At 42.4% G+C, this 27458-nt stretch overlaps 1 protein-coding gene across 1 annotated transcript; it reads right to left on the bottom strand.

The window, feature by feature from the left end:
• Window positions 1-5608: 5608 nt before the first annotated feature.
• Window positions 5609-27217, bottom strand: LOC139733303 (uncharacterized). Its single transcript, XM_071644140.1, has 16 exons — window positions 27212-27217; window positions 26523-26585; window positions 24655-24771; window positions 23678-23852; window positions 19055-19188; window positions 18119-18302; window positions 17029-17109; window positions 16214-16480; window positions 12423-16099; window positions 11615-11770; window positions 9889-9978; window positions 9075-9183; window positions 8481-8606; window positions 7666-7743; window positions 7098-7175; window positions 5609-6114 (listed from the first exon to the last, which is right to left on the bottom strand). Exons 1-16 carry the CDS (start codon window positions 27215-27217, stop codon window positions 5609-5611), a joined length of 5847 nt encoding a protein of 1948 aa, XP_071500241.1.
• Window positions 27218-27458: the final 241 nt, after the last annotated feature.

The raw sequence follows: 27458 nt of genomic DNA, 5'->3' as shown, positions 1-27458 counted from the left end.
GCAGAGTATCACATGCGATATACCCACAGACTATTGCTGCGAGTGAGAATATCATGATGTCATCGTTGCGTTGAGATGAACGAATAGGAAAATGTGACAGTACTACGAGATTCGTGCTAGTTTTAAAGACCGGTTCAGCCGCCGTGGGTGATTCCAAGTTAGATCATTACTTTCGAATTGTATTTATTTAAAATCACCGATATGCAAAATATTTTATGTATTTTAAATCGCGTGAATTTGTGAAATTGACATTACTAATGTTGTTGTTCTTTTTGATATGCTTCAGAATAAAGGGTGTTATGTGATTAGATATCATGAACGGTTGGGCACGAACATTCACATTGCGACACATACGTACACTATACGGCAACTACAACTACTTTTACTCCTCCGTCTATCTATGCTGCCAATGCTGTTACAAGTATGTTGACCACTTCTACGGATAGTACTATATGGCTACACTACTTCTACTACTACTACTACTACTACTACTACTACTACTACTACTACTCCTACTACTACTACTACTACTACTTCTTCTTCTACTACTACTACTACTACTACTACTACTACTACTACTACCACTACTACTACTATTACTACTATGTTACCATGCATTACTATTGCTGCTATGTAGAGTAGACGTACTTTTACTACCACAACTGCTGCTATTACTGCTGCACTGCTATCATTGCTTCAAGATCTTCTTCAGCAACATAAACGCAACAACAACAACAACTACTTTACGTTCGTTTAGGTCCTATGTGAAATGGTAAGGGGCCGCATGAACTTGACTGAATAAAATTATGTACAATGTTGCGGTCTTTTTAAGAATGGAAAAAAAAAATATGTATAGAACTGTCTGTGCTGTTCGTTTAGATGCGAACTTTTCATTAATTAAGACTCTAAGCCGGTCGTCGAATCGACCCTATAATGTTGATCAATTGCGGATAAATTTGGATGCTTGAAATGGGGTCCAACGCAAATAGTCAACTCGTACGTCGATATTTGCAAAGTAGAATCATATGGAGCAGTACAGTTGTATATAAACATAAACTATGATCAGCACAGGGCACATTGACGCAAATTTCTTGATTTCTATGTGTTCATTTAGAACATGCCTTTCTTTGCACTGTCGTACAGATTGATGATAACATACAAAATATGAATATATAAAGATAAAGATAGGCTATATATAGATATATCAATACGAAGAGTTGAATTATGATTTATTTTGTTTGCCCAGTTTGCCTTATGAGTCTTAAGTTGCTATCGTACGGCATTATGTATTAAGGAGATGGGATTGCTACTTTGTTGTTTGTATTTCGTCATTCCAGGGGGGCATTTCATGAAGCAGGTTGGTCGGATATTTTTCTGACAAACTGTTACAAGCTGCTGAAATCCTTCCATCTGATTGGCTGAGAGCAAATTTGTCAGACAACTTTGTCGGACAAAATGCTTCATGAAATGTCCCCCTGGTGTCACAGTGAGAAAGCGTTGGGCACAAGCATGAGAAATAACCGTATTGCGATAAGACTGATTATACCGGCGGCAATCCTACTTCATTACTTGATTCATTGTAATATCAATTGTCTTCATTCCACGACCCTCTACTTCACAAAGCCAAATAATGTCTGCTACCGCTGTGCTTTCTTAGAAATGTAATGAAAAACACCGCTTTTTTTCAACTGTGCGCGTGGATCGCAGTTTCCCCAACATACAATGTGGCTTGTAGAATCATTGAGAAACACTGTGTGACCCACAGATTTGATTGACTAAAATTTCGTTTGGTAATTGATATTGATCTTGGAACCCTTTACACTGTATTTTACTTCATGGATTTACTGTTGTTCATGCTCTCTATAAGTGTTGTTCTTTTTATTGCTGATATGACTTATTATATCTTAGCATTATAGTACGTTCTCATGAAGGGGAATTAACATCGTTCACATCGATGGAAGGTTTTAGTAGCATCTAATCACGTATGCCGATCCAGTACCTTCTCTGTGGAAATGATTCAGTTTTCTGCTGACCTGGATGTTATTTTTTTGTTATTGCATTTTTGTGTCGAAATATTCGCACAAGAATCTCATCCTTCCGTTTCGGAAATGACACAAGTAGCAAATACACATGTAATGTTAAAACTGATTAATTCGTTGTTTTTGTCGTAATTGCTTTCTCAATCACCAAAACGTACACCCATTATATATATGTATGTATACATACACATAATTTTAAAAAAAATATTGTTGCGCTTGATGCTCCACGATTCTGTATAGCAGAAGGCTTATAGAATCATCATTGCTGTAATGGCTTGCAAGACTATTGCATCCGGACTTAACATGACTCTGCTAAAAATACAACACAAAATAAACAAAGATAAATACCTGACATCTGATTAACAACACATAGTAACACTCAGCCACAAAAACAAAAAAAACAAACAAAAATCTAACATTTTCTTGCCCATTCATGTGCAGTTTATGACCACCAACTTGTACACCGCGGTTTTGTCTCCCTGTCCGAATACTAGTTTGTGTTAAATTTTTTGATCACCAATTAATCGAATATTCGTTCGGAGAGTTACGAATTATTTGTTCTACATTCCGTTTCATTACAATGATGTTCTCGTATTCTACACTTCCTCCACATGACACATCGATGGCAACAATAAAGTTGCCCAAAGTTTGCTTGGTCCCAGCCAGGTTGATTCTTTTCCAGTTATCGAAATCAGAATTCTCACATGAGAAATGCATGGCTTTTCATCAGACACTTATTTGAGCCATAGATTAAATTACGCAAAATGTCGGTCTCGATCGGTCAAAATCAATGTCTCCTTTGTACTAATCAGAAAATGAAGTTGAGAAACGGAGGGAAATCTTCGTTGGATATCGACTTAAGCATTCTGAATCAGGCTACAAACTGTGGCCATCACACATTCAAACATGCGGATATACTTGGCTCTGCTCCGACTAGTTTTCACGTTTACTGGTAAGGCGTCCGGCTATAATTTTCTTCGTGAAAATCAACAGGAGGCGAGAAAAGAAATATAGCAATTTGCGATTTCGTAACATATTCAAATTTTATGCATACCTTTTAAACAAAGGTTGTTCTTGACAACCTGAAAGCTTGTCCGAGGCTTGTCCGACATAGAAACAAGTAATACATGCGAAATGGGTTCCAGCATTTAAATTTCATTTAAGAGCGGGTTAATCAAATAAATATTTGAACACATTATGAAAACGGTCTATTTACATTACAGAAATGACCTTGATGTTGATGATTCCAGAGATGGAATAGGGGAATAACAACAATGACAAAAAAGAAGGGTAGGAAACGAAAAAAAGTAAAAGGAATGAGCAGAAGAAGAACATATTAACGACTACTACGTCTACGACTGTGTTTACGATAACGAAGATGGAGACGAAGGAGAGGGGGATAGGAGAAGTAGATATAAGAAGGGGATTACTTATGAAAGAAAGAAGTGAAAGAAATGAGAAAGTAAAAAGGGGGAGCATTTTCGAGGACAAATTTGCAAGAACCTGATTGTTGAGGGCTGATGAATCAGACTCGTCCGGTCTCCCCAGACTGCTCCCAAAATTGCCTGCAACTTGTTGAACTTCCGCAACATGCTACTATGAATTTCCCGCGGATCGGATCAAACATGAGTAATAACTATAATACGAAGTTGCATAAAGGCGCAGCAGCTAGAGAGTGACTAAGGACATCCGCGCAGACGCCACGATCGCAACACAACCTTTATTCTTTCTTTCTTTCTCCTAACCTCGTATCTCTTCCCCCTCCCCCTCTCCCTCCCCCCTGTCAAAATGTCTCTCTCTCCATATAAGAGAGCAAGACTTGATTTCTTTTTACCTCCTTTCTATCTCTCAATTTGATATTCGTATTTCTGCCTCCCCACTCTCTCCTCTTACCTGCTCTCCCTTATCTCTTTCCCTCTTTTTTCTTCTCATTCTCAAACTTACAGCATCTTTGTATTTCTGTCTCATTCACTCTCTGCTCTCACGTACTCTCTGTCACATGGTACTCATATGTAAGTTTAGTGATACACAGGGAACAACAAGCCCACACTAACCCTGTGTCTTCTTTAAGATACAATTTGCGGAGGCGTCGTTTATTAAAGGGAGAAGCTTCTTCCAAGCTAAGTACATTTGGAAGAGACAATCATATAAGCAATATGCAGCAACACTTCTTTTGATGTTGTGAGTGATTCTATAAAAATACTCGAATGCTAGAAATCAGGGCTCTGTTCTTATGTAGAGTTGTAATTGATTATATAGTTGATTTCTATCATAAGTATATGACAGCCTGTGTGGTGAGGGAATTTACAATCGATTATATCTTTTGATAAAACGGGGAACAGAACTGAGAAAAAATATGTATCCATAACTATTCCACTGTTTAGGCCATTGAACGCGATTGTCTAAGAGTGCTCTTGACTTTTCATATAGACGCGTTCCCTCGTGGTTGTGATGGCATTGAGCTCTTGTTCTCCAGGACAGAAATCAGACTGCGAAAATGTTGAAACAGAACATTTTTTTTTTTAGTTCTTGCATTCATGTTTAAGTAACAGCGATGAGAAGACAGCGGAAGTGATGTCACATTCATCAGCTCATGTTCGTGATGTTACTTAGATTAGTGTCTTTTGCGCTCGAAAGACGACATGTTAGCTGGTGTGAACTCTGAAAAAAATAGTCGCATTTCTGTTATCCAAAAGTTTAGACCGAAATTCTTTTAATCACATTCGCTCTACACAACAAGGACAGAATTATTTTTCAAACGTCAAGTAACATTAATCAACGTCCTAATTTCATGATACAGTGTGCAGTTTTTGCCCCTCAGAATTCATTCACATTCATGGAACAAGCAGCCAAATAGTACTGCCATTATTCGTTCACGGTCAATTTAATAACTGAAATGAATTTGTGAACTTCTTCGACAAACAATACTTATTATACAAAATGGCCAAAAGCACATGCATTTGACCAAAGCATTAACATTACCATTTCCTAAACCAGCACGGGTAAAGGCAATTGACTCACTACTTAATTGAAGTCCTGCATTTTACTTTTCACAAGTAAATGACAGAAGATTCATAAAACAAGTCATAAAAGGCACTAAAATCAGTAATAAAACAATTCGTATAACATTACCTAGGACATACAAATGACTTTCGTTTTTAAGAATAGAAGACAATCATGTTAGAATGCAGTTCAACATGATGATGACGTGATTCCTTACTTTATAAAGTAAGAGAGAGGTGAGTACTTTGAAAAAAAAAAACCAAAACGATTTTTTTTTTCAGAGGATATGTGCTTTGCCCCCAATTACGCTGCTTTATGGCAGACTTTTTTTGTTTCTTGAGTATTGGATGTAATAGAAACGCTAATTATTATATGAATCATTACGTTTACCCTGCTTGCTGAATTCAACTTCGGCATTTGTTGTTGATTAAACATTACCGTTAAAGATCTGATTACTTGGTATCGACGAACTTGTTAGAAACAACGACAAACAAGAGAAAATAATGACAGGAGCAAAGCTGGCTATCAATAGCACTCAACAAAATCTGCACAGTCGGACAACGATACTATCGCTCTCTCAGCGATCTTCTTTCCCTATTCATCATGGAATGTTCCAACACTATTATTCGCTGCAGTAATCCATAGGACGGGGGCATGGACTGGTCCATTGTGACGTCATCCCTATCTTCCACATCTTTGGATTTCGGGATACCGTTGATACTCTCGTTCTCACGTCGGGCTAACTTTCGTGACAGCGCTCCTGCCAAGTTCGCCAGCCGATCTAACTCGCGTCGGGCGTCTTTCGACGGGTTGACGACCCTCGTAAGGGAAGGGAACGTATCGGTTTCCATGACTTCTCGAGCGCCTGAAGCCTCGGCGGCGTCGTACGACCGCCATGTAGCAGACTTTTCATTCCCTCCCGTCCGGGCGGGAAACTTGACGCTGGTTTCGATGCTTTTGGCAGGGACGTCAGCCTCGCCTTTCTTCACCAAATCGTTATCTTCCGAGCCAACCGGATCCAAAGCAGGCGAAATAATGTTTTCACTTCGCCGGTCGGGAGTTACGTATTCTTCTGCAGAAAGGTATGAAAAAAAAAATGCATAAAATTTAATGGAAAAGGAGTGGCATTGCAGATGAGACGGTGATGGTGAGACTACCCCCCCCCCCCCCCCCCCCCGTTGAAAAACTTGATTTTATCTATTGGCAAGAGATAAGTTGTACGATATTGGCTTCTTTGCGACGTACATCCTTATCAAAGCAATTCTTTAATAAATTTGGCAAGAAGGTCAAAAGTTCTTGCGCCTTTGCTTTGGGATAAAAGGAGCAAATTGGGAAAGAATACTATCGATCGATATTCCAAAGTGCGATGTGGTTTTCAGGTTTACGAGAACAATATAAACTCTAAGTTTAGTTCTTTTCCACGACCTTGAACCAAACTGAATTTGAGATGCAAATAGCTGAGGAGAACCGTAGTATTGGCCAAGATATGGCAATGCAGAGATACGCCGTACAATGTATATTTATCAGTGTAGGGATGAATTATGATGTAGAATGTGCATCTTACCTTCAACCTGTACTTGTCATTTTCAACTCAACGCCCTCTACTGTTCAGATTTTATCAACAAACGCTCCGTTTTGGGGGTTGTGTTTTGTTCGAATGTTACAAAGGAAACTAACCGTGCAAACAAGGCGCATAAAGGTTAAACGCATGTTTCTTACCTCGATCACTTAAACGACTCTTATCTTTGTAAATTAGAGATAAATATTCTTTCTGGTTGTTTGAAATTTGAAGTGATTACTTGATTTGATGAGCTGAGAATGTTGTAATTGGTTTGTGAATGTTCTGTGACGGGTTTGATGAATCGGCGGAAAAATGCCTTGGTCGATATAAATCTAAAATTTATGACTGCAACTAAAATAAGTTATATCACAGTTACTCTTACGTTTGATTTGACCACAAAATCCTTCCCGAGGTAAAGGTCTGAGATGAACGATTTTCTCTATTTCGTTTTAATATATCTTAGAAAGATTATTGCTGTTGTACCATATATTTACCTGCACGATTTAGCGCCTCCTCAATGTCGTACAAGGTGCTCGCTAGTCCACTCGCACTGTATGCCGCTCCCTGGCCATCTATAATTATCATTGAAGAGCGGTAAAGGGAAATTACTCGTCACTGGTAACTGATATGTGTTTTCGCACTCCTCAGAGTATCTATGACACTAAGATATGTTTAATCAAAGTGTTTTTGCAAAGCTGTAACTCTTGCCATTTCATCTGCTCTCGGATGTCTATGCTTTTGTGTATACCCTGTAGGTCCATCATGACGGTTACTAACTACGTGGCAATTACGCTGTATGGTTACATATATGTAGGCCCTATACATATTAACATTTCTACATGCATATATATATATATATATATATATATATACAAACACACACACGCACATACACACATACTGATACGCACAAAGCATTAAAGGGTAGACAAAATAAACAAGAGAAAACAGCATTGCACTTGGCTTAATATTACGGTATTCTTGAACACAATTTTAAAATTCCGACAGTGAATGCATCTTTAAAATGACTTATAAACAAGCAGACCGTTTGAACACACCCACCTTTCCCCAACATGTCGACCAGATCCTCCAAGTCTTCATTTAGCTGAGACAGCATGTATGAGAGTCCGTCGCTGGTGTCTAGGGAAAAAGAGGAATTATTGAAATAGATTCACAATGCGTTTGTTTTTTTTAATCACACAACACTCGTGACATGTTAATCCGAGCAAACGAAAAAAAAATACATTTGGTGATTCTGTCTTTTGACATTTTTTGGGGGGAATAAGATTGCCTAAGTTCATTTCTTTGAGATAATTATATATATATATATATATATATATATATATATATATATATATCGAGATAATTATATATATATATATATTTATATATATATATATATATATATATATATATATATATTATATATATACATATTACAGACGTGCTGGCACCTTAGGAGTGGATATTTGAAAGATTATACCGTGTAGTAATGAAATCAACGTTACAACTTAGATAAACAAAAATGATCATTCAAGGATATCATTACGCTCTATCAATGGCATTTGAAAAGATGTGTTTATTTTTTTGAAACAAAAGATGATAGAAGCTCAGCTACTGCTATATTCTGAAGTGATATGTCATTGTCTTGTTGTAGGACATTGATATTCCCTTTTTAATGCCCAAAATATGTTTGTCTCGTCAGCTTTAGTTCCGCAATGTTTCATGGGATTTGCCATTTAACTGCAATACGCCGAAAGACGAACAACAAACAGACAAAGATGCGAATTTCGCACCCGGAAATGCTTCTATACCCATACAATTTGTGAGAAGACAACGATTTCGTAAAGATACGCGGATTTGAACCCCGAACTTACCCTGCGGCGAGGGACAAAGGCTCTCGTCCTCTCCTCCTATGCAGTCATTTCGTCCGTCACAAACCGCCTCCCTCGGGATGCACTGCCCAGCATAGCAACGGAATTCGTAATGGGGATCGCACTCCTCTGAAAGAGCAAAATTTGAATTCACGATATCTTGTCGTTTTCATTAGACTGATGGTTAAACATTTAGTGCTATGGCCAAACAACTGAAAAACAAAACCGAACATCACCAATGTCCGTATTAACTTCATGAAAAGGAAACGGAGCGTTCGTGGTATCCGGGTATGAGAGATGGTATTGGTTTGAAGATGAAGAACAGATAGACATATATTCATATCAAGTGTTTACTGTAGAAACCTGAGAGCTTTTATACAGTTCATAAGATATTTTATCATTACCTCACAAAAAACCCCACCAAATGTTGGCAACCTGAAGCCCCATCTCAACCAAAACTTATTATCATCCCTTTAAAGTCGTTTGCGCTGAGTGCACTCCATACGTCAATCCTGAGAAGCAGTGCCGAAAAGTTACATCTACGCCTCACTTGTTTAATACCCAACTCTTGAATTTCACGTGAAGAGTTGGACCTACCGAGATTAAGGAAATCGTTGCAGTTCAGCGCGATCTCGTCACCCCCGTACGGGCAGTCTTGCCGACCGTCGCACATGCGGTGGGCAGCTAAACAGGTCTTGTCCTCACACTGTCAAGATAAATTTTCATATCACCTCTTGTTACTACTGTAGTAACTGGCAGAAAACCAGGCAACTGATCAACGTTTCAACGGAGATCCACGAATGGGCTCATTAAAAAGTGCAACTTCATGAAGAAAACATGTCATAACAATGATGATGATAATGACACTTTATATCTTTTAGATGAAGATGATTATTTCTATATGAATAAAAATGGTGATAATGATGATGATATGATAATGTTCATTTGGGATAATTTACAACGTTAGATATAATAATGACTACTGTTCCCTAAAGTTTACGCAACTTCAATCAAAGACCTCAAAGAAGTAATGACGTTTTTCCTTGCGTAACATCTTCCTTTAATCCACCTCGACAGTTCTCGGCGGTTGGTAATCAAGTAAACAAAAACACTATCCAGCTATCATCCAAAGAATAGATTTAGTACAGTTTGCTTGTAAGAGATAAGTCTTGACTATGAGATGAGAATCGTATATCACGCCGGTAATAAGTGTGATGCCTGCATTGACATGTATTGAGTGAACATAAAGGGCTATTTATTATGTTTCTTTGCTTAGAAGAAATTATACATTATGACCTTAATTGTGGCGAAGGATTTTTTTTAAATACAGGTACACTGCGATTTTGTTACCATCATTCTTACCCATCTTTGTTATTACTGATATCTGAAACTAATTCTCATGAGTATCTACCTCGAACTCGAAGGCACCGCAGGAGCTGGGGCAGGCTAATTCATCATCCCCTCCACTGCAGTCCTCGTATTGTCCGTCACACACATAGTCCTTGAAAACAAGATGGATATAAAAAATATATGAGATAAAACGGCTTATTCTTGTTGGAGTCATGCAGGGTTATGTGAATGTTAAACATGATTTATACAAAAAAAATCTATCAATTAAAAGACAACAACAATGAGGGAATATATGTCTGTATTAAACATTAGAAAACAATAATTGAAATACCTGTAGAATTTGGGTTTTACATAGCAAAGTGATTAGAAATGATATAAGATAATGTCTTCACGATTGCACTATATCAAAAGATTATCATTCTGCATCAAATGTATCGGGAAAGTTTTTATTTATCTATTTATCTATTTTTTAACTAGGCCACCACAAGTAAGATGTCACATTCCTTCACATTTATGGCTTGTAGTGATAATCAATAATGAATACTTTCTTATATGTTCGTACCTCTAAATAGGAGTGCTTATAAGAATTTAACATAGAAAATTTGAAAAACTGCCATCAGATCAAGGAGGTTCTAGAGAATGGAGTCACAACCGTCTTTTTTCCTTTGCTAGATATTCGAAGCCGCCGCTCAAAGATATTTGAAGCATGTGCCAAACAGGGTCTGCCGCGCAGATAGGAAGACAATTGACTCGAGTCTCATTGCATAATCACTAGCCACTTTCAAAGGAAGATATTTCTTTGTGATGGTAATTACTTTTCGCTATCCCTTCTTATAAAAGGTAGTTGGTACAGACATGAGGATGCGCGAATAGAAATTGAGAAAAAAAATGCTGAAATAAAGATGAAAAATACTCCACTGGTCATACCCGGTCACTAATCTGATACATCTATCAATAAAGAATTATACTTGAAGATTATTCCATATTAGTTTCATTTGCGGAAACTAAGCGGAAAAGTGATAAAACCAGCTTTCTAGGATGGTACAGTTTTAAACATTTTCACATGATACAGCTCTGATTTACACTTTTGCGCAAATTTATGGACCGAATTGTCTTTTGTTTTACATGCTTAATCATTAATTGAAATTTCATTTCATTTGATAAATAGATAAGCAAAATATGGCCAACATTATGATAACGTTCAAAATTAATCTTCAGAATGCTCAGCAAGACGGCGGCAAGGAACATCGATCATCAAAGGCACAAGTGCACCTGTGGAATTCCTTTGTACATCAATAGAAATCTGACAACTGTTTGAATAATTACAGCCAGTTGGAACTCCATGTATAAAACCTCCTTGATCAGATTAAAAAAAAAAAAGATATTCGTGTACACACGGTCACTAACAGGAATGATTTGCTCCATTCTGTACCCTTCCATAACAGTAAATGATAATTCAAACCTAATATCTAAGGGGAAAAAAAATAGCAAGTCAGATAGTTGGATCTAAATTTTTCAGTGCTATTGGCAAGTTGTTTGCGTCCAATGTCAATAGCATTTTGAATTCGTGATAACAAGAGGGCTAAAACCAAGATATGTCATATACTGCCATAATCCTCTTTAATCTATTCTCTGCCTTCCTATTGTGTCATTTCATTTTCCCTTGCGTTCCTCGTGGAAATCATGGCTGGAATATCATGTACAGTCCATTCATATCGATGGTCTAACAAGGATCTTACAAATCCTAATGTCGCAAGGATGTTGATAAACTACTTTATAGGACATACCCTTTGGATGCATGACCCATCGTTACACCTGAATTCCGTCTTGCCACAGTCCACTAAGTTCGTTGACCCGCAGCCTTCTTCATCCTCGCCCTTCATACAGTCTCGGTAGAACCCGTCACACCGCCAGTTTGACGAAATGCAAACTCCATTTTCACACTGGATGTATGTGTGTGTTTGTGTGTGTGTGTGTGTGAGAGAGAGAGAGAGAGAGAGAGAGGGGGGGGGGTGGGTGGAAGTAAAGATTAAAGAAGAAACATTCGCCACACTGTTTTTCTGTCAGTTTCTCTGCTTATGTCTGTTTGGTATAGCGGACTGCAAATATGGCGTAAAGTCCTTTTTTTTCGACTCGATTAAACTAAGATGTGACATTCTTTCTCCTTCAATGCTACGTCATTATGTATATAGATATAATACATATAAACATTTACTCGGCAAAACCAAACTAAATATTGACATTATTCAATCGAAGGACTTGTTTTTTCTTGGAAATTGGCTATTCACAAGTATCAATCGGCAAATTCGGAAGGAAAATTCTTGCAGTACTTGCGCTAGGATTTTGACCGGATCATCTACATCAAGGAGGTGGGAATGGGATTTCCCTGGTTACATGTCAAAAGTATTTCAAGTTTGTTTGCACTGATGTATATTTCATACTAAACTTACCATGTTTGTCATAAGCATTCGTCGTCCATGTGAATTTGAAGGGTCACACAAACCTTTTCTAGAAAAGGCATTGCACGTTAGGATCTTAAACAATTCACTGAATTAAAAAAAAAGAAGAAATCACTAGTTGACTAATCCTTCATACCTGGAACTGATCTCTGCCACAAAGGTTCTCCAGTCCACAGTTCTCCTCATCTTCCCCTCCGGAGCAGTCCTCGTAGAAACCATCGCAGGCATATGACAGAGGGAGGCAGGTACCATCTGAGCACTGGAACTCCTCGCTCCCACATCCAACTAAAGGGCAGCCCAGCTCGTCTTCACCCCCGCGACAATCCTCGTAGGAGTCGCAGATTGCTGCCTCGGGGACACAATATCCATTGCCGCATCGAAATCCGTTCGGACACCCGATGTTTTCTTCCGGGCAGTCTTCCTCATCTTCGTTGCCGTAGCAATCTGGCACCCCGTCGCAGATGGCTGTTTCCGGTATGCAGTACCCGTTCTGACAGGTGAATTCACCAGGACACTGCTCACCGCCGACGAAAGGACAGTTGTGTTCGTCTTCAGCTTGCGAACAATCAGGAGTGCCATCGCACACCTGTTCGTTGACGATGCAAACACCGTCGTCACACTCAAAGCCGCATTCTACGCAGCCCTTTTCATCCTCCCCTTCCGGGCAGTCGGATCTACCATTGCAAACATATGTGCGAGGAATGCAATTTCCTCGATTGCATTCGAACTGGTCGCCACAGCCTTGCTGGCACCCGTCCTCATCCTCCCCTGAAGCGCAGTCCGGTATTTCATCGCACACCAGGCTAGCGCTGATGCAAATGCCATTGTAGCATTCAAACTCCGCAGAGGTACAGCTGTTTCCAGCACCACAGCCGCTTTCATCCTTCTTGTTGGCACAATTACCACGCCCATCACACCTGAGTCGTAGATCGATGCAGATGCCTTCGCCACAGTGAAACTGACCGGGACAAGGGTCGCGTAGTTCACAGTTGGCTTCGTCCTCTCGCCTAGAGCAGTCCTTGAAGCCATCGCAGACTCGGTCTTCATCAATACACGAATTGTCATCGCAGCGGAACTGACCGCCTGAACATGGCGACGTAATTGCACAGACACCGGGCTTTTCATCCTCACCTCCATAACAATCCCGGATGCCATTGCACACGGATGTGATGGGGATGCAAGAACCTGTGCTGCAGAGGAACCCGTCAGTGCAAACATCTGGCCGTGCCTGATCCTGCTGGGGCATTTCACACCTGTCTTCATCTTCTCGTCCAGGGCAGTCACTGTAGCCATCGCAGACTCTCGACACCGAAATGCAAGATCCATCGCTGCACTGAAACTCCCCTGAGCACCTTCCGGTAATATCACAACTATCTCGTCGTTCATCCTCTCCCCGAAGACAGTCCCTATAACCATCGCACAGAGAGGATCTCGCAATGCAAGTTCCGTCATCACAAGCGAATTCTCCTGAACATTCGTCGGTGATAGGACAATTTGCTTCGTCTTCACCTTCGGCACAGTTTCCAATCCCATCACACACCTGAGCCCGCATCAGGCAAAAGCCGCTGTTGCATTCAAATTCGCAAGGCTCACGAGTCGGACAATGTAACTCGTCTTCGTTATTTTCACAGTCCTGCCTCCCGTTGCATACGTACGAAGCCGAGATGCAGTTCCCTCGGTCGCACCGAAACTGTCCGACACACGTTGTCTCCGGACAATCAGATTCTTCTTCACCGCTTGAACAGTCGGGCAGTCCGTCGCAAACGAGGGCCAGAGAGATACATAGTCCATTATAGCATTCGAATTCAGAGGCTTCGCATCCTTGTAAATTACACCCCAGTTCGTCCAGACCATTTGAGCAATCCTCTCGTCCATTGCAAACATACCGGGTGTCTATGCAGAAGCCAGTTTGGCAGTTGAATTGTCCTGGACACTGCTGTATGTTACACGCGCTCTCATCTTCCCTATCTGGACAATCTTTGTAGTTGTCGCACACCCGGTTGTCCGGGATACATGTGCCATCGCCGCACAGGAAGCCATCACAGGGGCTGGTCACTGGACACTCGATCCGAGCTTCGTCTTCGCCGTGATAGCAGTCTCGCTTACCGTCGCATAGATATCCCCGAGGTATGCAGTTCCCAGTACTACATCGGAACTCACAAATGTTGTTGGCACACCTCGCTGCGTCTTCATCTTCCCCGTCATAGCAATCTCTATGGCCATCACAGACAGCTTCGTTGGGGATGCAATGACCATTGTCACATCGGAAACTATCGTGGCATGGGCTCGTGAAGTCGCAATTTCCGCTCTCATCTTCTCCGTCATAGCAGTCGACAATGCCATCGCAAACTGCTACTGAATGAATGCATGTGCCGTCGTCACAGGCAAATTCTCCAGGACAGTCATTTTGGATATCAAAATCACAATTTTCCTCGTCCTCCCTACCAAGGCAATCGAAGTAGCCATCACACACATTTTCTGTAGAGATGCATCGTCCATCCTCACACTGGAACTCATTGTAGCAGTCTGGTACCTGATAAACTGGCTCTTGATGGTAGCTCTCGCGATAGCTAGACTCTGATTCGTAACCATCATGTCCCTCATCATACCCTTGTGTGTATCCCTGGTTATATCCGTGATCGTAACCTCCATCATATACACACGTAGCAACGTCTTCGTCGGATCTATCCTCACAATCGAAGTAACCATCACAGAGTTGTTCAGACTGGATGCACGTTCCATCCCTGCAACGGAAACCGTTGAAGCAGCTGACACCCGCGCAGCCGCGCTCATCGTCTCCTCCCGGGCAGTCAGCGCGTCCGTCGCACTGTCGCAAAGAGTCGATACACGTGACCCCATCACTGCACAAGAAATCTGAACAGCTTGTAGGGCAGTTGTCTTCGTCTTCTCTTCCCAGGCAGTCAAACCTGTTATTGCATACGTCTGCAGTATCGATGCAACTGCCGTCGGAGCATTCAAACCCGAGGCATTCTTCCGGACAATTTGCCTCGTCCTCGCCACCACGGCAATTTCGTCGCCGATCACACACCATTGACAGGGGAATGCATGAACCATCATTACATTCAAAATCTTCACATTCCGCAGGACAATTGTTCTCGTCCTCACCACCTGGACAGTCTGTGCGTCGATTACAAACCCGTGAAACATCAATACACGAACCGTCATTGCAGGTAAATTCCTGACATTCCTCAATCTCCGGACAGTTCTCTTCGTCCTCCCTCTGAGAACAGTCGTTTCTCCCATTGCAGACTTGCGCCACGTCAATGCACTGACCGTCGTTGCACTCAAATCCGTCGAGGCAGGTTGCACCGACAGCGCAAAGAACTGTGGTTTCATCTCTCTCGTCGGCGCAGTCTGTTACTCCGTCGCATATCCTCTCCGATTCAATACAGTAGTCGAGGCTACACATGAAGAACCCATCACACGTCGGGATGTCCGGACATTCAGCCTCGTCAACGGCCCCGTAGCAATCAACCCACCCGTCGCAGAAGGCGCTGCTGGTCACACACTGTCCAGTGCTGCACATCTTTAGGTTAACATTTGTGTCACAAGGCGGAAGATCCCTGCAAGACTCCTCATCTTCTCCTCCTAGACAATCTTCACGCCCATCACACATCATCTCGGCTGAGATACAGGCGCCATCTTTACACTGAAACTCGTCTCCACACTTTGTCATCACACAGTCGTCCTCATCCTCCCCGCCCACGCAGTCAAAGAATCTATCACAGACACTGTCCGTCGACACGCACGCACCATCTTTACAGCGGAACTGACCGGAGCAGCCATCATCATCTGTTCCAACAACTGGACAGTTTTCTTCGTCGTTGCCACGTGGACAGTCCGTACGCCCGTCGCAGACACGCAGCGCAGACACACATTCCCCCGCGCCGCAGTCGAATTGGTCGCCCCTGCACGGACAGTCTCGCTCATCCTCGCCTGACACACATTGGCGCTCACCATCGCAGACATTTGAATGATGAACGCATGAGCCGTCGATGCACTGCAAGTCATCGTTCCTGCAGGTGGGCGATCCCGGACAGTTTATCTCGTCTTCCCCCAGGGGGCATTCCTCTCGCCCGTTACAGATGTATCGGTGCCCGAGGCATCGACCATTTGAGCATTCAAATTGACCCGGACATCTTGGGCGAGTCAGACAATTATTCTCGTCCTCCCCTGAAACAAGGTGAACAAGAAAATTCCACCAGATGCGTGAAAATACTAAAGATATTTAAGCGAATCACAAATGTTATTACTTAACATATATACATATACATATATATATATATATAATACATAATAGTTATATGTTATACATATATATATATATATATATATAATACATAATAGTTATATGTTATAGCGCATGTCTCTTTTTCTCTATATATACATGTATATGTATATATATATATATATTTGTTTGTGTGTGTGTGTGTGTGTGTGAGAGAGAGAGAGAGAGAGAGAGTCGGTAGTGCATAGCTATTAAAACCTAGATGCTGTTGACACCAGTTCTTACGTAACGGTGTCTCACACATTTAAAACATTGTCCCCGCAGTTGAGACTAAACTCTCGGATTCAAATGAAATGAAGTACAGTCTGATTCCCTGACCAACTTGATTCGGTGTAGTCAAAGGGATATTCAGCTTACGCTGACAACTTAAGAGTACTTTTCTTTAGTGGGATGTATTTTTCCTGAGAAAAAAAAGAACATTTCTAAATCAAACCTTCACTGCAGTCGATTTCTCCGTCGCACACAGCCAATATGGGAATGCATACTCCTTCTTGACACTGAAAGTCATCGGTTCCTGGAAAGACAAAGTGTAATCATCGTTTCCAAACACTAGCCATGCACAAAGAATTCTAATTTTGTAAAATTCGTAAATAGGGTTACAGTAAACAAAGACATTGCAAACGACAGATAATGGTCTTCCACATGGAAAGTCTGGAATATCAAGAACTGCTTGCGAGTCATGTTGTGTGTGCGCCAGATTAAGTGCGTTGTCCGAATTTTAACTCCCATTTGATTAGTCCATGTAGAATGGATATCTGTAGTTCATCTTCCAATAAAAATATGTGCATGTTATATCAAACAATTGTCAAATGTAATATATCTCTACATTAATTTGTTGGATATTGTGTAATGCTTGAAGGTCTTGGTTATAACAGGTGTGGCAAACATTCAAAAACGTAAAAGTAATTTCTAAACAACCTAGCACAGTGCGAGGATCATAATATCTAGCTTCTCTACAGATTTTGCTACAGAGCATGGGGAAAAGGAATAATTTATGTTGGCTGTGTCGCTGGATTTTAGTCACACAAAAAGACTTCATCTCGCCACCGACGCCGAATTCACACTCTCACAATGGAGAGCCATCAAAAAGCTACCCATCATTGATTTCATGGGGAAGCGGTAGCGTGGATAGTCGTTCACAAGACCATTATGCTCTAATGAGTGAGGGTAATATCTGAAATCTTTACCGGCTAATTATTTCAATGACAGCCATTGAAATAGATACACCATAATTATTACACAACTATCGTAACTACTGCTGCTACTAATGCCATATGATTAGTACACAATAATTGAAGAGCTTGCTTCCAAAAGGCGTTAAATCCGTCATTTCTCAGTGGATTTAGCGCCTTTCGGAAGCAAGCTCTTCAATTATAGCTACTGCTGCTACTAATGCCATATAATTATTACACAACTATTATAACTACTTCTGCTACCAATGCTATGCACAACTATTATAACTACTGCTGCTATTATTGCCGTATCATGTCAATGGTGATATTGCAGATTATAACAAAGCTCACGGCATTCATAGCACCCATGCTCGTCTTCGCCGTAGTTGCAGTCATAGCGGCCGTCACAGACCTGGGATAACGTGACACACTCGTTGTTGTCACATCGAAAGCGACCCTGGCAGGGCTCGTTGAGGGCGCAATTTTCTTCATCCTCGCCGTAGTAACAATCATGTATGCCGTCACAAACGTGTGCCTGCAAAGTGAAACGATTTAAGAATGAATTTATATTAATTTCTGTTTTTCTTGAACAGGACATTGTATCAAGCTGTTCAAGTGTGGTGTTTCCATTTTCGTATATAATATATTATGTCGATACATGAAAAAAAAAACTTATTTAGCCTGTACTAATTTTGTTGTTGTGGTGTCAGACAAGGCTCGAGTTAGGAACTCTTATCTTTCTTTTTGTAGAGATATGAATAGAAAATGATATAGAATATGTTACTCTACAATATAGTCTGGAAAGATCTTCCACCAGAGTCTGCAGACATTAGGATTAAACCTTTCTGTGTCGGCGACTGTGGATAGTGTGTTCAATGCCTTGGGGTTTTCCGTGCAAATTTGCACTCAGTGCTCAAAGGATTGATTCATACCCCCGCCACTTCCCACTTTTTTGTTTCGAAGAGCGATTAGAAGGCTAAACATGGGCCTCCAAAGCGTCCTGTCCCGGCGCGCGGCAAAGGTTAAAATACGCATCTCTGTATCTTTCCCTGTCAAAAAAGGCATCATTCACAACAGGTTTATCAAATTTTCTCACAATGAAGTTACAAAAATCACATCGCTATACTGTATAGGCATGAAATATACATCTCGATAGGGATGTTGTAGCTACGCCAAACGAATTTTCAAAACATATATATAGGCCTATAGATCTTGGCCTTTAAGCAATTGAAAGATGCTGTCAGGAAAGAACGTTTTGCTCTGTCCAATCTTCGCTAATTTTTTCACCTCGACAACGCAGGCGCCGTTGTTGCATCTGAACCCTCTGTCAGGGCAGCCACTCTCCAGACAGGCTTGCTCATCATCCCCATCATGACAGTCAACCTGCCCATCACACACCCACTCACCGGGCAGACATGATCCTAGAGGGAGAATTAAGAGACTATGAACATCAATATGAATAGAGAACGAATGAAAAGGTTAGATGATAAAAACTTTTAAACAAAACGCATGTGAAGACAACAACCTATAAAATTTTCAGGTTAACTGGCTTGATGGCGTTTTGAGCATTCTACGTTATCAAGTTTATACTATACCTGAGAAACAGCCAATAACGCCCTCAGCGAGGAGGATTGCATGAATGGAGATGTGTACAGCTCAGAATGATAAGAAGGAAAGATAATAATAATAATAATGGAAGTCTGTCGGGTTCGACAATGACGTCAGTGACGCCGGAGGTGGGAGCGGAGCCCAAAGGCGGACGCACAGACGCGGCCACATGTTGGGCATGCCACAGCAGAAGTAGGGTCCGGGATCCTCTCTTTGCGGGCTTTTCGCTTCTGGTCCAGGCTCCTGAGGCGCTTCTCCTCAAACAGTCTTGCACCCCTTTGGACAGCTGAGCGCCAAACGGTGCGGTCAGAGGCAAGCGACTGCCAGTCATGGGCTGAGATGCCACAGGCAACAAGGGAAGTTTTCAGACTGTCTTTGTACCGCTTCAGGGGCCTTCCAATGCTCCTTGCTCCAGAAGCCAGCTCGGAGAAGAAGATCATCTTTGGTAGACGAGTATCATCCATTCGGACGATATGTCCGACCCATCGGAGCTGGGCCTTCATGATGAGGGCCTCGATCCCAGACATTTTGGCTCTGCGAAGCACCTCAGTGTTTGAGACTCTATCCTGCCAGGAAATTCCCATGATTCGTCGCAGGCAGCGGAGGTGGAACTGGTCAAGTGCACGGTTTTGCCTCCTATACAGCGTCCATGTCTCACAGCCATAGAGCAGGGATGTGACGACGACTGCCTTGTAGACTGCCAGCTTGGTAGAAAGCCTGATGCCTCGTTCACCCCACACACGTGTCCAAAGTCTGCCAAACGAAGTTCCTGCTTTTGCGAGCCTCTTGGAGACTTCCTTGTCCATGCTGCAGTTTGAAGACAGGCAACTTCCCAGGTATGTGAAGCTCTCCACGTTGTTCAGTTTTGTGCCCTCGATCTCGATCTGAGGCTCAGGAGGTGACAGGCCAGGTGCAGGCTGGAGCATCACTTCTGTTTTTTGCAGGCTGATGGTCAGTCCAAAGGCTTTTGCTGCTTCTGCAAAACAAGTGGCAAGTTCTGACAGGTCTGGTTCATTCAGTGCTGCAAGCGCACAATCGTCTGCAAACAGGAAGTCTCTGACAAGGGCCTTCAGGACTTTGGTCTTTGCCTTCAGACGTCTAAGGTCAAAGAATCGGCCATCACATCTGTACCGAATACTGACACCAGCATCACACTTGGAGAGGGCACAGAAGAGCATGGTAGCAAACATGAGGCTGAAGAGTGTAGGAGCCATCACACAGCCTTGCTTTACACCATTGGAGACTGGGAATGGGTCAGAAATATCTCCGTTTGCCACAATGCGAGCCATCATGCCATCATGAAAGGACTGGATGATCCTGACAAACTTAGGTGGGCAGCCCAGCTTGGTCAAGATAGCCCACAGACCCTCACGGCTGACAGTGTCAAAAGCCTTCGTCAGATCTATGAAGAGGATGTATAAGTTCTGGTTTTGTTCTCGGCACTTCTCTTGTAGCTGCCGTAATGCGAAGATCATGTCTATTGTCCCCCTGTTGCTCCTAAATCCACACTGGCTCTCAGAGACCACGTCGTCCAGCAGATGGTGTGAGATGCGGTTCAGAACAACACGGGCCATAATCTTTCCTGCGATGCTCAATAGTGATATGCCCCGGTGGTTGTCACATGAAGCTCTGTCCCCTTTGTTCTTGTACAGATGCACAATGTTGGCATCCTTGAAGTCCTGCGGCACCGATCCTTCTTCCCAGAATTGCTGTATCAGCTCGGTCAGCTTGATGGCAATGGCGGCACCTCCCTCTCTAAAGATCTCTGGGGGTATTCCGTCAGGACCAGGTGCTTTCCCCGCATGTAGTTGCTTGATTGCCTTCAGGGTTTCTGCCAACAATGGGGGGTCATCAAGGAAGGCCAGGACTGGGCGCTGTGGCATATCTTGAATGGCCTGCTGGTCGATCTGAGAAGGTCTGTTTAGTAGCTGGCTGAAGTGTTCGCTCCAACGCTGTATGATGTTGCTTTTCTCAGTAAGCAGGGTTCCATTGGCAGAGCGCACAGGTGCCATTGCATTTGGCGTGGAGCTATACACATCCTTCAAGCTGGCAAAGAATTTCTTTGAGTTGTGCTCGTCTGCATACTGCTGTAGTTCTGCAGCCTTGTTCTCCCACCACTTGTCTTTCATCTGTCGCAGCTCGGTCTGCACCTTTCCTCTGATGTTCTTGAGGCGGTCACGCTTCGCTTGGGAGTCTTTGTCATTGAGCCAGACTGTAAAGGCTTCTTTCTTCTCCTGGAGGAGGGTGGTGATCTCCTTGTTGTTGTTGTCGAACCAGTCTTGGTGTTTCCTTGTCATATATCCAAGAGTCAGACTGGCAGAGTCATACACCACATCCCGGAAGTTGGCCCAGGCCTTCTCGTAGTCTTCCTCTGCTGGTAGATGTTCAAGCTGGTTTGCAAGGTTGGTGATGAGGGCTTCTCTTGTGTTTGGTTCATTTAGCTTCTGGACATCCATTTTCTTTTTAACGTCAGATTTCTGACGTCTATGCCTGCTGACAATGGAAAAGGACAGTTTACACCTCAGCAGCAGGTGGTCTGTCCAGCAGTCAGCTCCCCTCATTGCTCTTGTGATGCGAACATCCTGGATGTCACGGCGCCTGGTGATCACATAATCAATCAAGTGCCAGTGCTTGGATCTTGGGTGCATCCAGGTAGTTTTGTGGATGTCTGGCAGTTGGAACAGGGTATTGGTGATGGTGAGTCCATGTTCAGCACAGAGGGTGAGTAGCAGTTGGCCGTTGGTGTTCTCATGGCCAATGCCATGTGGCCCAATGACATCTGGCCAAGACTGGGCATCTCTACCCACCCGGGCATTGAAGTCCCCTAGTATCAGCAGCTTGTCGTCTTTAGGAACTGACCGAAGCACTTTGGAGAGGTTCTGGTAGAACAGCTCTTTCTCCTCCAGAGTATAGGTCATGGTGGGGGCGTACACACTGATGAGTGACAAGTGCGTCTTGCCATGGAGAGGGATTCTCATCACCATCAGGCGGTCGCTGATACCCCTTGGGAGGGACCCCAGGTTCTTGACAAGGGTGGTGCGAATGGCAAAACCAACTCCTGCCTCCCTGCGTTCATTTAGTGCCTTTCCCGACCAGAAGAAAGTGTATCCAGCTCCAGCCTCGGTGATCTCCCCAGTGTCTGCAAGGCGTGTCTCGCTGAGGGCAGCAATATCGATGCTGTATCTCAGCAGTTCTCGACCCACAAGTGCTGTTCGACGTTCTGGTCTGTCACAGTTTTGGTTATCCATGAGTGTCCTGATGTTCCAGGCTCCAACACATAAGGTGCTTTTCCGGCGGGATGATTTTGAGTTCGTCTTTCGTGTTTCTCTTGTATTTCGACCGCGTGGTAGATGTCCAGTCAGCTGCGGTATGCTGACAGGATGGAGATGAGGCAAGCTTTTTTTAGGTCACCTTTTCTAGACCCTTCCCCATGAGGGGGGAGCAGTGCTGTCCCTGAAGAGGGCTGCTCCGTCGTCAGAGTGGCTGCCGAACTATGCCCTTGCCCCGGTAGGCTGTAGAACGACCATCCTTGCCCTGACCGCCTGAGTGTAGGTCCATGGCTAGCAGCTCCCAGCGCCATCTTGCACCTGCTACCGTTGCCACTCGCCCATCGCCTCAGGACTTGAGAGAAGAAGAGAAGAGATGGAGGGTGGAATCACTGAATCCTGGGCGAGAAGAACTGTGGAGGCCTTGGGTTGCCCAAGCCCAGGACCCCCCTCTCGGTCCAGCTGATCTAGCCAGGAGGGACGCAGGGCGACACATCCTAGCCACAACTGGACTGCAGGAGCTGCCGGAGAGATGATGAAGCTGCAACACCTAACCGCCTTAGGGGCTCCGCTCCGGATTTGGATAAGGTTTACTCCCTAGCCTTTGATTAACCAAAAAACTGCCCGCAAGGCAGCGGGAGACTCGTGGAGGGCGGGGACGTCTCACTACCCGTACAGGACCCGTACAGGACCAGAAGGACCTGCCCACTGCCCAAGCAATTGAAAAAAAGGAAAGAAAATGAGTCCAAGGCCCTATTGCATAAAAGTTGAGGTCAACCATAAGTAAGAATATCAAACATAAGTCAACCAATTAACATGGAATATCCAGAGACTTATGTTTGATATTCTGAGTTATGTTTGGTCTCAACTTTTGTGCAAGCATGGCAAGAGGACCAAGGAAAGAGGAAGCCATTGATGGCTCTCCCACCTTCCTGGAACATTACCAAGGTTACCGAGAACTGTATCCACGTACATTATTAAGGAGTTGCAGGGCGTTTGAAGGCGGACACGCCTCTCCGCCTCAACATCGACTCACCAGTTCGGCACCGGAACTCGTCGTCGCCACATCGCCTCTGCGCGCAGGCCACCTCGTCTCGACCATCGGGGCAGTCTTCCACGAGGTCGCACAGCCAGTAGGGCGGGATGCACTTGCCGCCTTGGCATTGCAGCATGTCAGCTGGGCAAGCCGTCTGGGGGCAACTCTGTTCGTCCTTTTCAAAGAAACGTCATAGCTGCACTCTTATTAAGATCCCACAAATTAAACATTACGATGCCAATGACTAATTGCTCTGATCTGTTTCAATTCCATGTCCCTCTTTATCGAGGAAATCCAACTAGCTTAATTCCTATCACTACAAGTGGAATACCCTGTCATTTATGAAGTCTATTTATGTCTGTTTTATCTATCTATCTATGGAGATAACTAGAGATGCTTTGGACTAGACGTACGAGGTGTTGGCGAATTTGAAAGAGTGATTTAAAAGTCCTTTAGCCCTGGTCTCACATTTGTTTTGGTGAGCTGAAGTGTTTGAAATTGCTTTTCAAACTACGTTGGGAAGGAAATCTTCTCAGCCCTTCTCAACAGTTGACAGAGTATACGTCTTTTCAAAGTAGGTTGATATGAGTTGATTGAAATACAGCTGATAATAACTTTTAATACTGTATGAACTGCTTTAACAATTTGATATAATCATTGAACTCAACCATAAACATAAACACTCGGCATGGTGTCATCTGGAATGCCTATTGTATGTGAGACAGTATTCAGTATCCATGATCCAGTACGAGTGAGGTGACGATATCGTCGCCACTGCTAACTCATTGTGTATTTGCAACCGTTATCGCTGTTCGGTGAAAACATGAAACTTCAGAATTCTTTGACTTTCTTTTTGTCAGTTTAAGATGAAACTTCTGCCGTGGAGTGGAATTATATCTCAAAAGGATGTCACATCCTCGCCTTGATTTAATAGGTAGCAACGTTTGGAAACACGAGATCAACGGATGCTTATATACCTCTCCACCTGGGCAGTCGTACAACCGTCCATCGCAGACCTGGTTGGCGGGAATGCACTGACCATTGCTGCATCGGAACGAATTCGGAGGACATGGGCGTGGTTGTAAATTTCCCGGCTACAAGATGGTGATGAAAAATACGGCGCGAAAAAGAAAATGAGAAGAGAAACACAAGTCTAGTAAGAAAATGGGGTGAAAAGGAATGACTCTAATCATTATCAGTTGACAATAATATCACAAAGAGCTTTATCAAAAAGTACATTGCATATGACCTTCTGTTTCAGGCCTACGTTATAGGACATGTTTTGATAGACACAAACGGACAGACAGACAAACAGACAGACAGACAGACACACACACACACAGCCACACAGCGACAACCGAGTATTTATTACCCAGGAGCAGCTAGATGAAACAAACCACCAAATCTAGTCAGCGATGCTGCAACTATTCCAAAGGAAGCATTTACTTTGTAAATATATGGGAAAGGTACGTATACTACCCATCACAATACTTTGATTTAGTACTTAATGGATATGAACAGTGCAGAGTTTTTCTTTTTCATTGCCTAAGTTTCCTCTTTGCATAACTTATATTCTGGTGTTTTACAGTTTTTGTCAATGGGAGTACTTATAACATCTGATACCGATGGTGAAAAATGACCTAAAGTATTCATTGGTATTGTTCTCACAATATAATTCTGTGGTCTCAGTCGTTTCTTTTCTTTCTCTCTCTCTCTCCCTGACGACACTTACTCTTGCAGATCGCCTCTTTAGGTTATATTCCGTAGAGTTTGGTGGCAACGCTGCAAGCAAAATGACATGAAAGCAGAGTTATAAAACATTAGCAAATCGGACGAAGTATAGCGCTGAAAAAAAAAAACAAACAAACACACAAACCCAAAAGAAAAACATCATTATGATTTAAAATGAAATAGCAAAGCGAAACGGCAAATGATCTTAAAACGTTTGCAACTAACAAAACTAACAGCATTCATCGATTATTTCGCTAATGCAAGCAAGCCTTGCTGAGGATGACATAAAAGATTAAGATGTTTGCACTCTAGAGACCCGACGATTCTTAATCATGTTTTAAATGAACGTTATGAATCATGCCAAATGAGCGGTTTTGTCAAAATCCTCATGGAAATTATGTCAATGTCTTAATCATAATACTTACCGTTCCCAAGGTGACGTAGAACACGCAATTTTATGGATCTGTCATTGGTTAGCTGCAAATGTAGAAGGATAATCGTGATTATGTCCAACCAAATTAAATAGAGCTAGTCGATCATTTGGTTTAAAATGTACTCTGTTAACTTAAAAATACAGAAATGCTAACAGAATACCTGCGTAAATGAAAGTCAAGAAAACATTTTTATTTGTAATGTGTGGCACCAGCTATTCTCTCAACTCTTGTATAGAATGTTAATCTTACCTTTTTGTACTACCTAATCGTTTTGCGTGCAAAAAGTTGGAGCAAATCTTAATGTACTGATCACATACATTTCTAGTTTGATTGTGGCATAAAGAAATATGTTAAGGTTGATGATTTTAAGACAAATTCTCATTGTTCTAAAGATCTTAATCCGAAAGCATGCAAATTTCCTTACCATCTATCTGCATAAAATACACATCAAGCATGTCATGATTCCATCCACTCTCCATAACCATGGTATGGGAATAGAAAAGAACATCAAATTTCAGAACACAGAGTTTCAAGACTTTCACAAGGTGACAACATATTGAATATAAAAAAGAACACACACACAAACAGAAGTCCTGCTTCACGCGGGATACCTGTCTGACGAACTATGTAAGCCACCAGCAGTAAACTTATATTAACTGACTCTGGAACTGTAAACTTACCGGTACACCTGGCTTCAAGAACCGCCGAGTTCTCGGGAGGCCATTTCTACTCGTGGCATCCACCTGAATCACAGAAATTACCACGGACAACCATAAAAGCAGAATGCCGCTTGAAGTTTTCATTTTTGAAAAGAAGCTCCAGCAACCACGAGCTGTATATTTTAGGCAGTTTTTCTGGAAGATTGTTAGTAACTTCTTGCAAAGCGTGAAAAAGAACTGGGAAGATCGGGTGTGGTCTATCCTGGTAGAACATTTCTTCCTAGCACCGATTTGCATAATGTTCGTAACACTGTTCATACTTGCCCGTTCATACAAACGTGGGGTATCGTATTATCATGCGCACACAGAGACTCAAAGTATGCGCCCATTACAATAGAATATGTATCGAACAGGTGTTTCCTCAGCAATTCACAAATAGGACATGATCATTTTAAATAGGGGTGCGTCTTAGTTTTTGTATTTGAAAGTGGTTACAGATTGAGGTGAAATGAATTTTGTCGCCTACGAAAGAGGTAATGTCATATTCTTCCAAACTGAAAATTATAGCAGTTCATGTAATCAATCTATTTATGCTACTTTCTTTTTAGTGTCCATTGACAACTAAAATTTTAGCAGTCTAGTTGTTTGGTAATTGACATTTCCTCCCCTTTCGAAAGATGAAATGTGACGACCCCTAATGTTAATCAAACATCCATATTTTTAAGACACTAATGAGAAGGCATCGCCAAAAAAGGTCGGGGCGATTCCCATGTGGATGCGTACCTTCGTACACAACGTTATATCTGTAATTACATGTCATCTTTTCAGAACACAGCAACAGTGCATTGGGTCTTCGGAGATTTTAGCGACTTTTCGAGGCCCAGTAGGACATCTTATCAAGTGTTGTGTGATCAGAATTCAGCAAGTATTAATTGACCAACTTCAAAACTGTGTATT

The sequence above is a fragment of the Diadema antillarum genome, unplaced genomic scaffold, assembly GCF_040938485.1.
Source record: "Diadema antillarum isolate AM-2024a unplaced genomic scaffold, OU_Dant_1.0 seq00000467_RagTag, whole genome shotgun sequence".
NCBI classification, from domain to species: Eukaryota; Metazoa; Echinodermata; class Echinoidea; order Diadematoida; family Diadematidae; genus Diadema; species Diadema antillarum.
Note: the sequence above shows the minus strand (reverse complement) of the source record. Positions and strands in the feature narration are given on the sequence as shown.

Bases quoted from the DNA above. Each gene is read 5' to 3' on its own strand.
- LOC139733303 (XM_071644140.1), bottom strand. The intron at 19,189-23,677 runs GTGAGTCGATGT...TTCTCCCTCTAG, and splicing joins CGAGTTCCGGTGCCGAACTG to GATCATGTCTGCCCGGTGAG. The intron at 11,771-12,422 runs GTATGAAGGATT...ACATACATCCAG, and splicing joins GTGGCAGAGATCAGTTCCAG to TGTGAAAATGGAGTTTGCAT.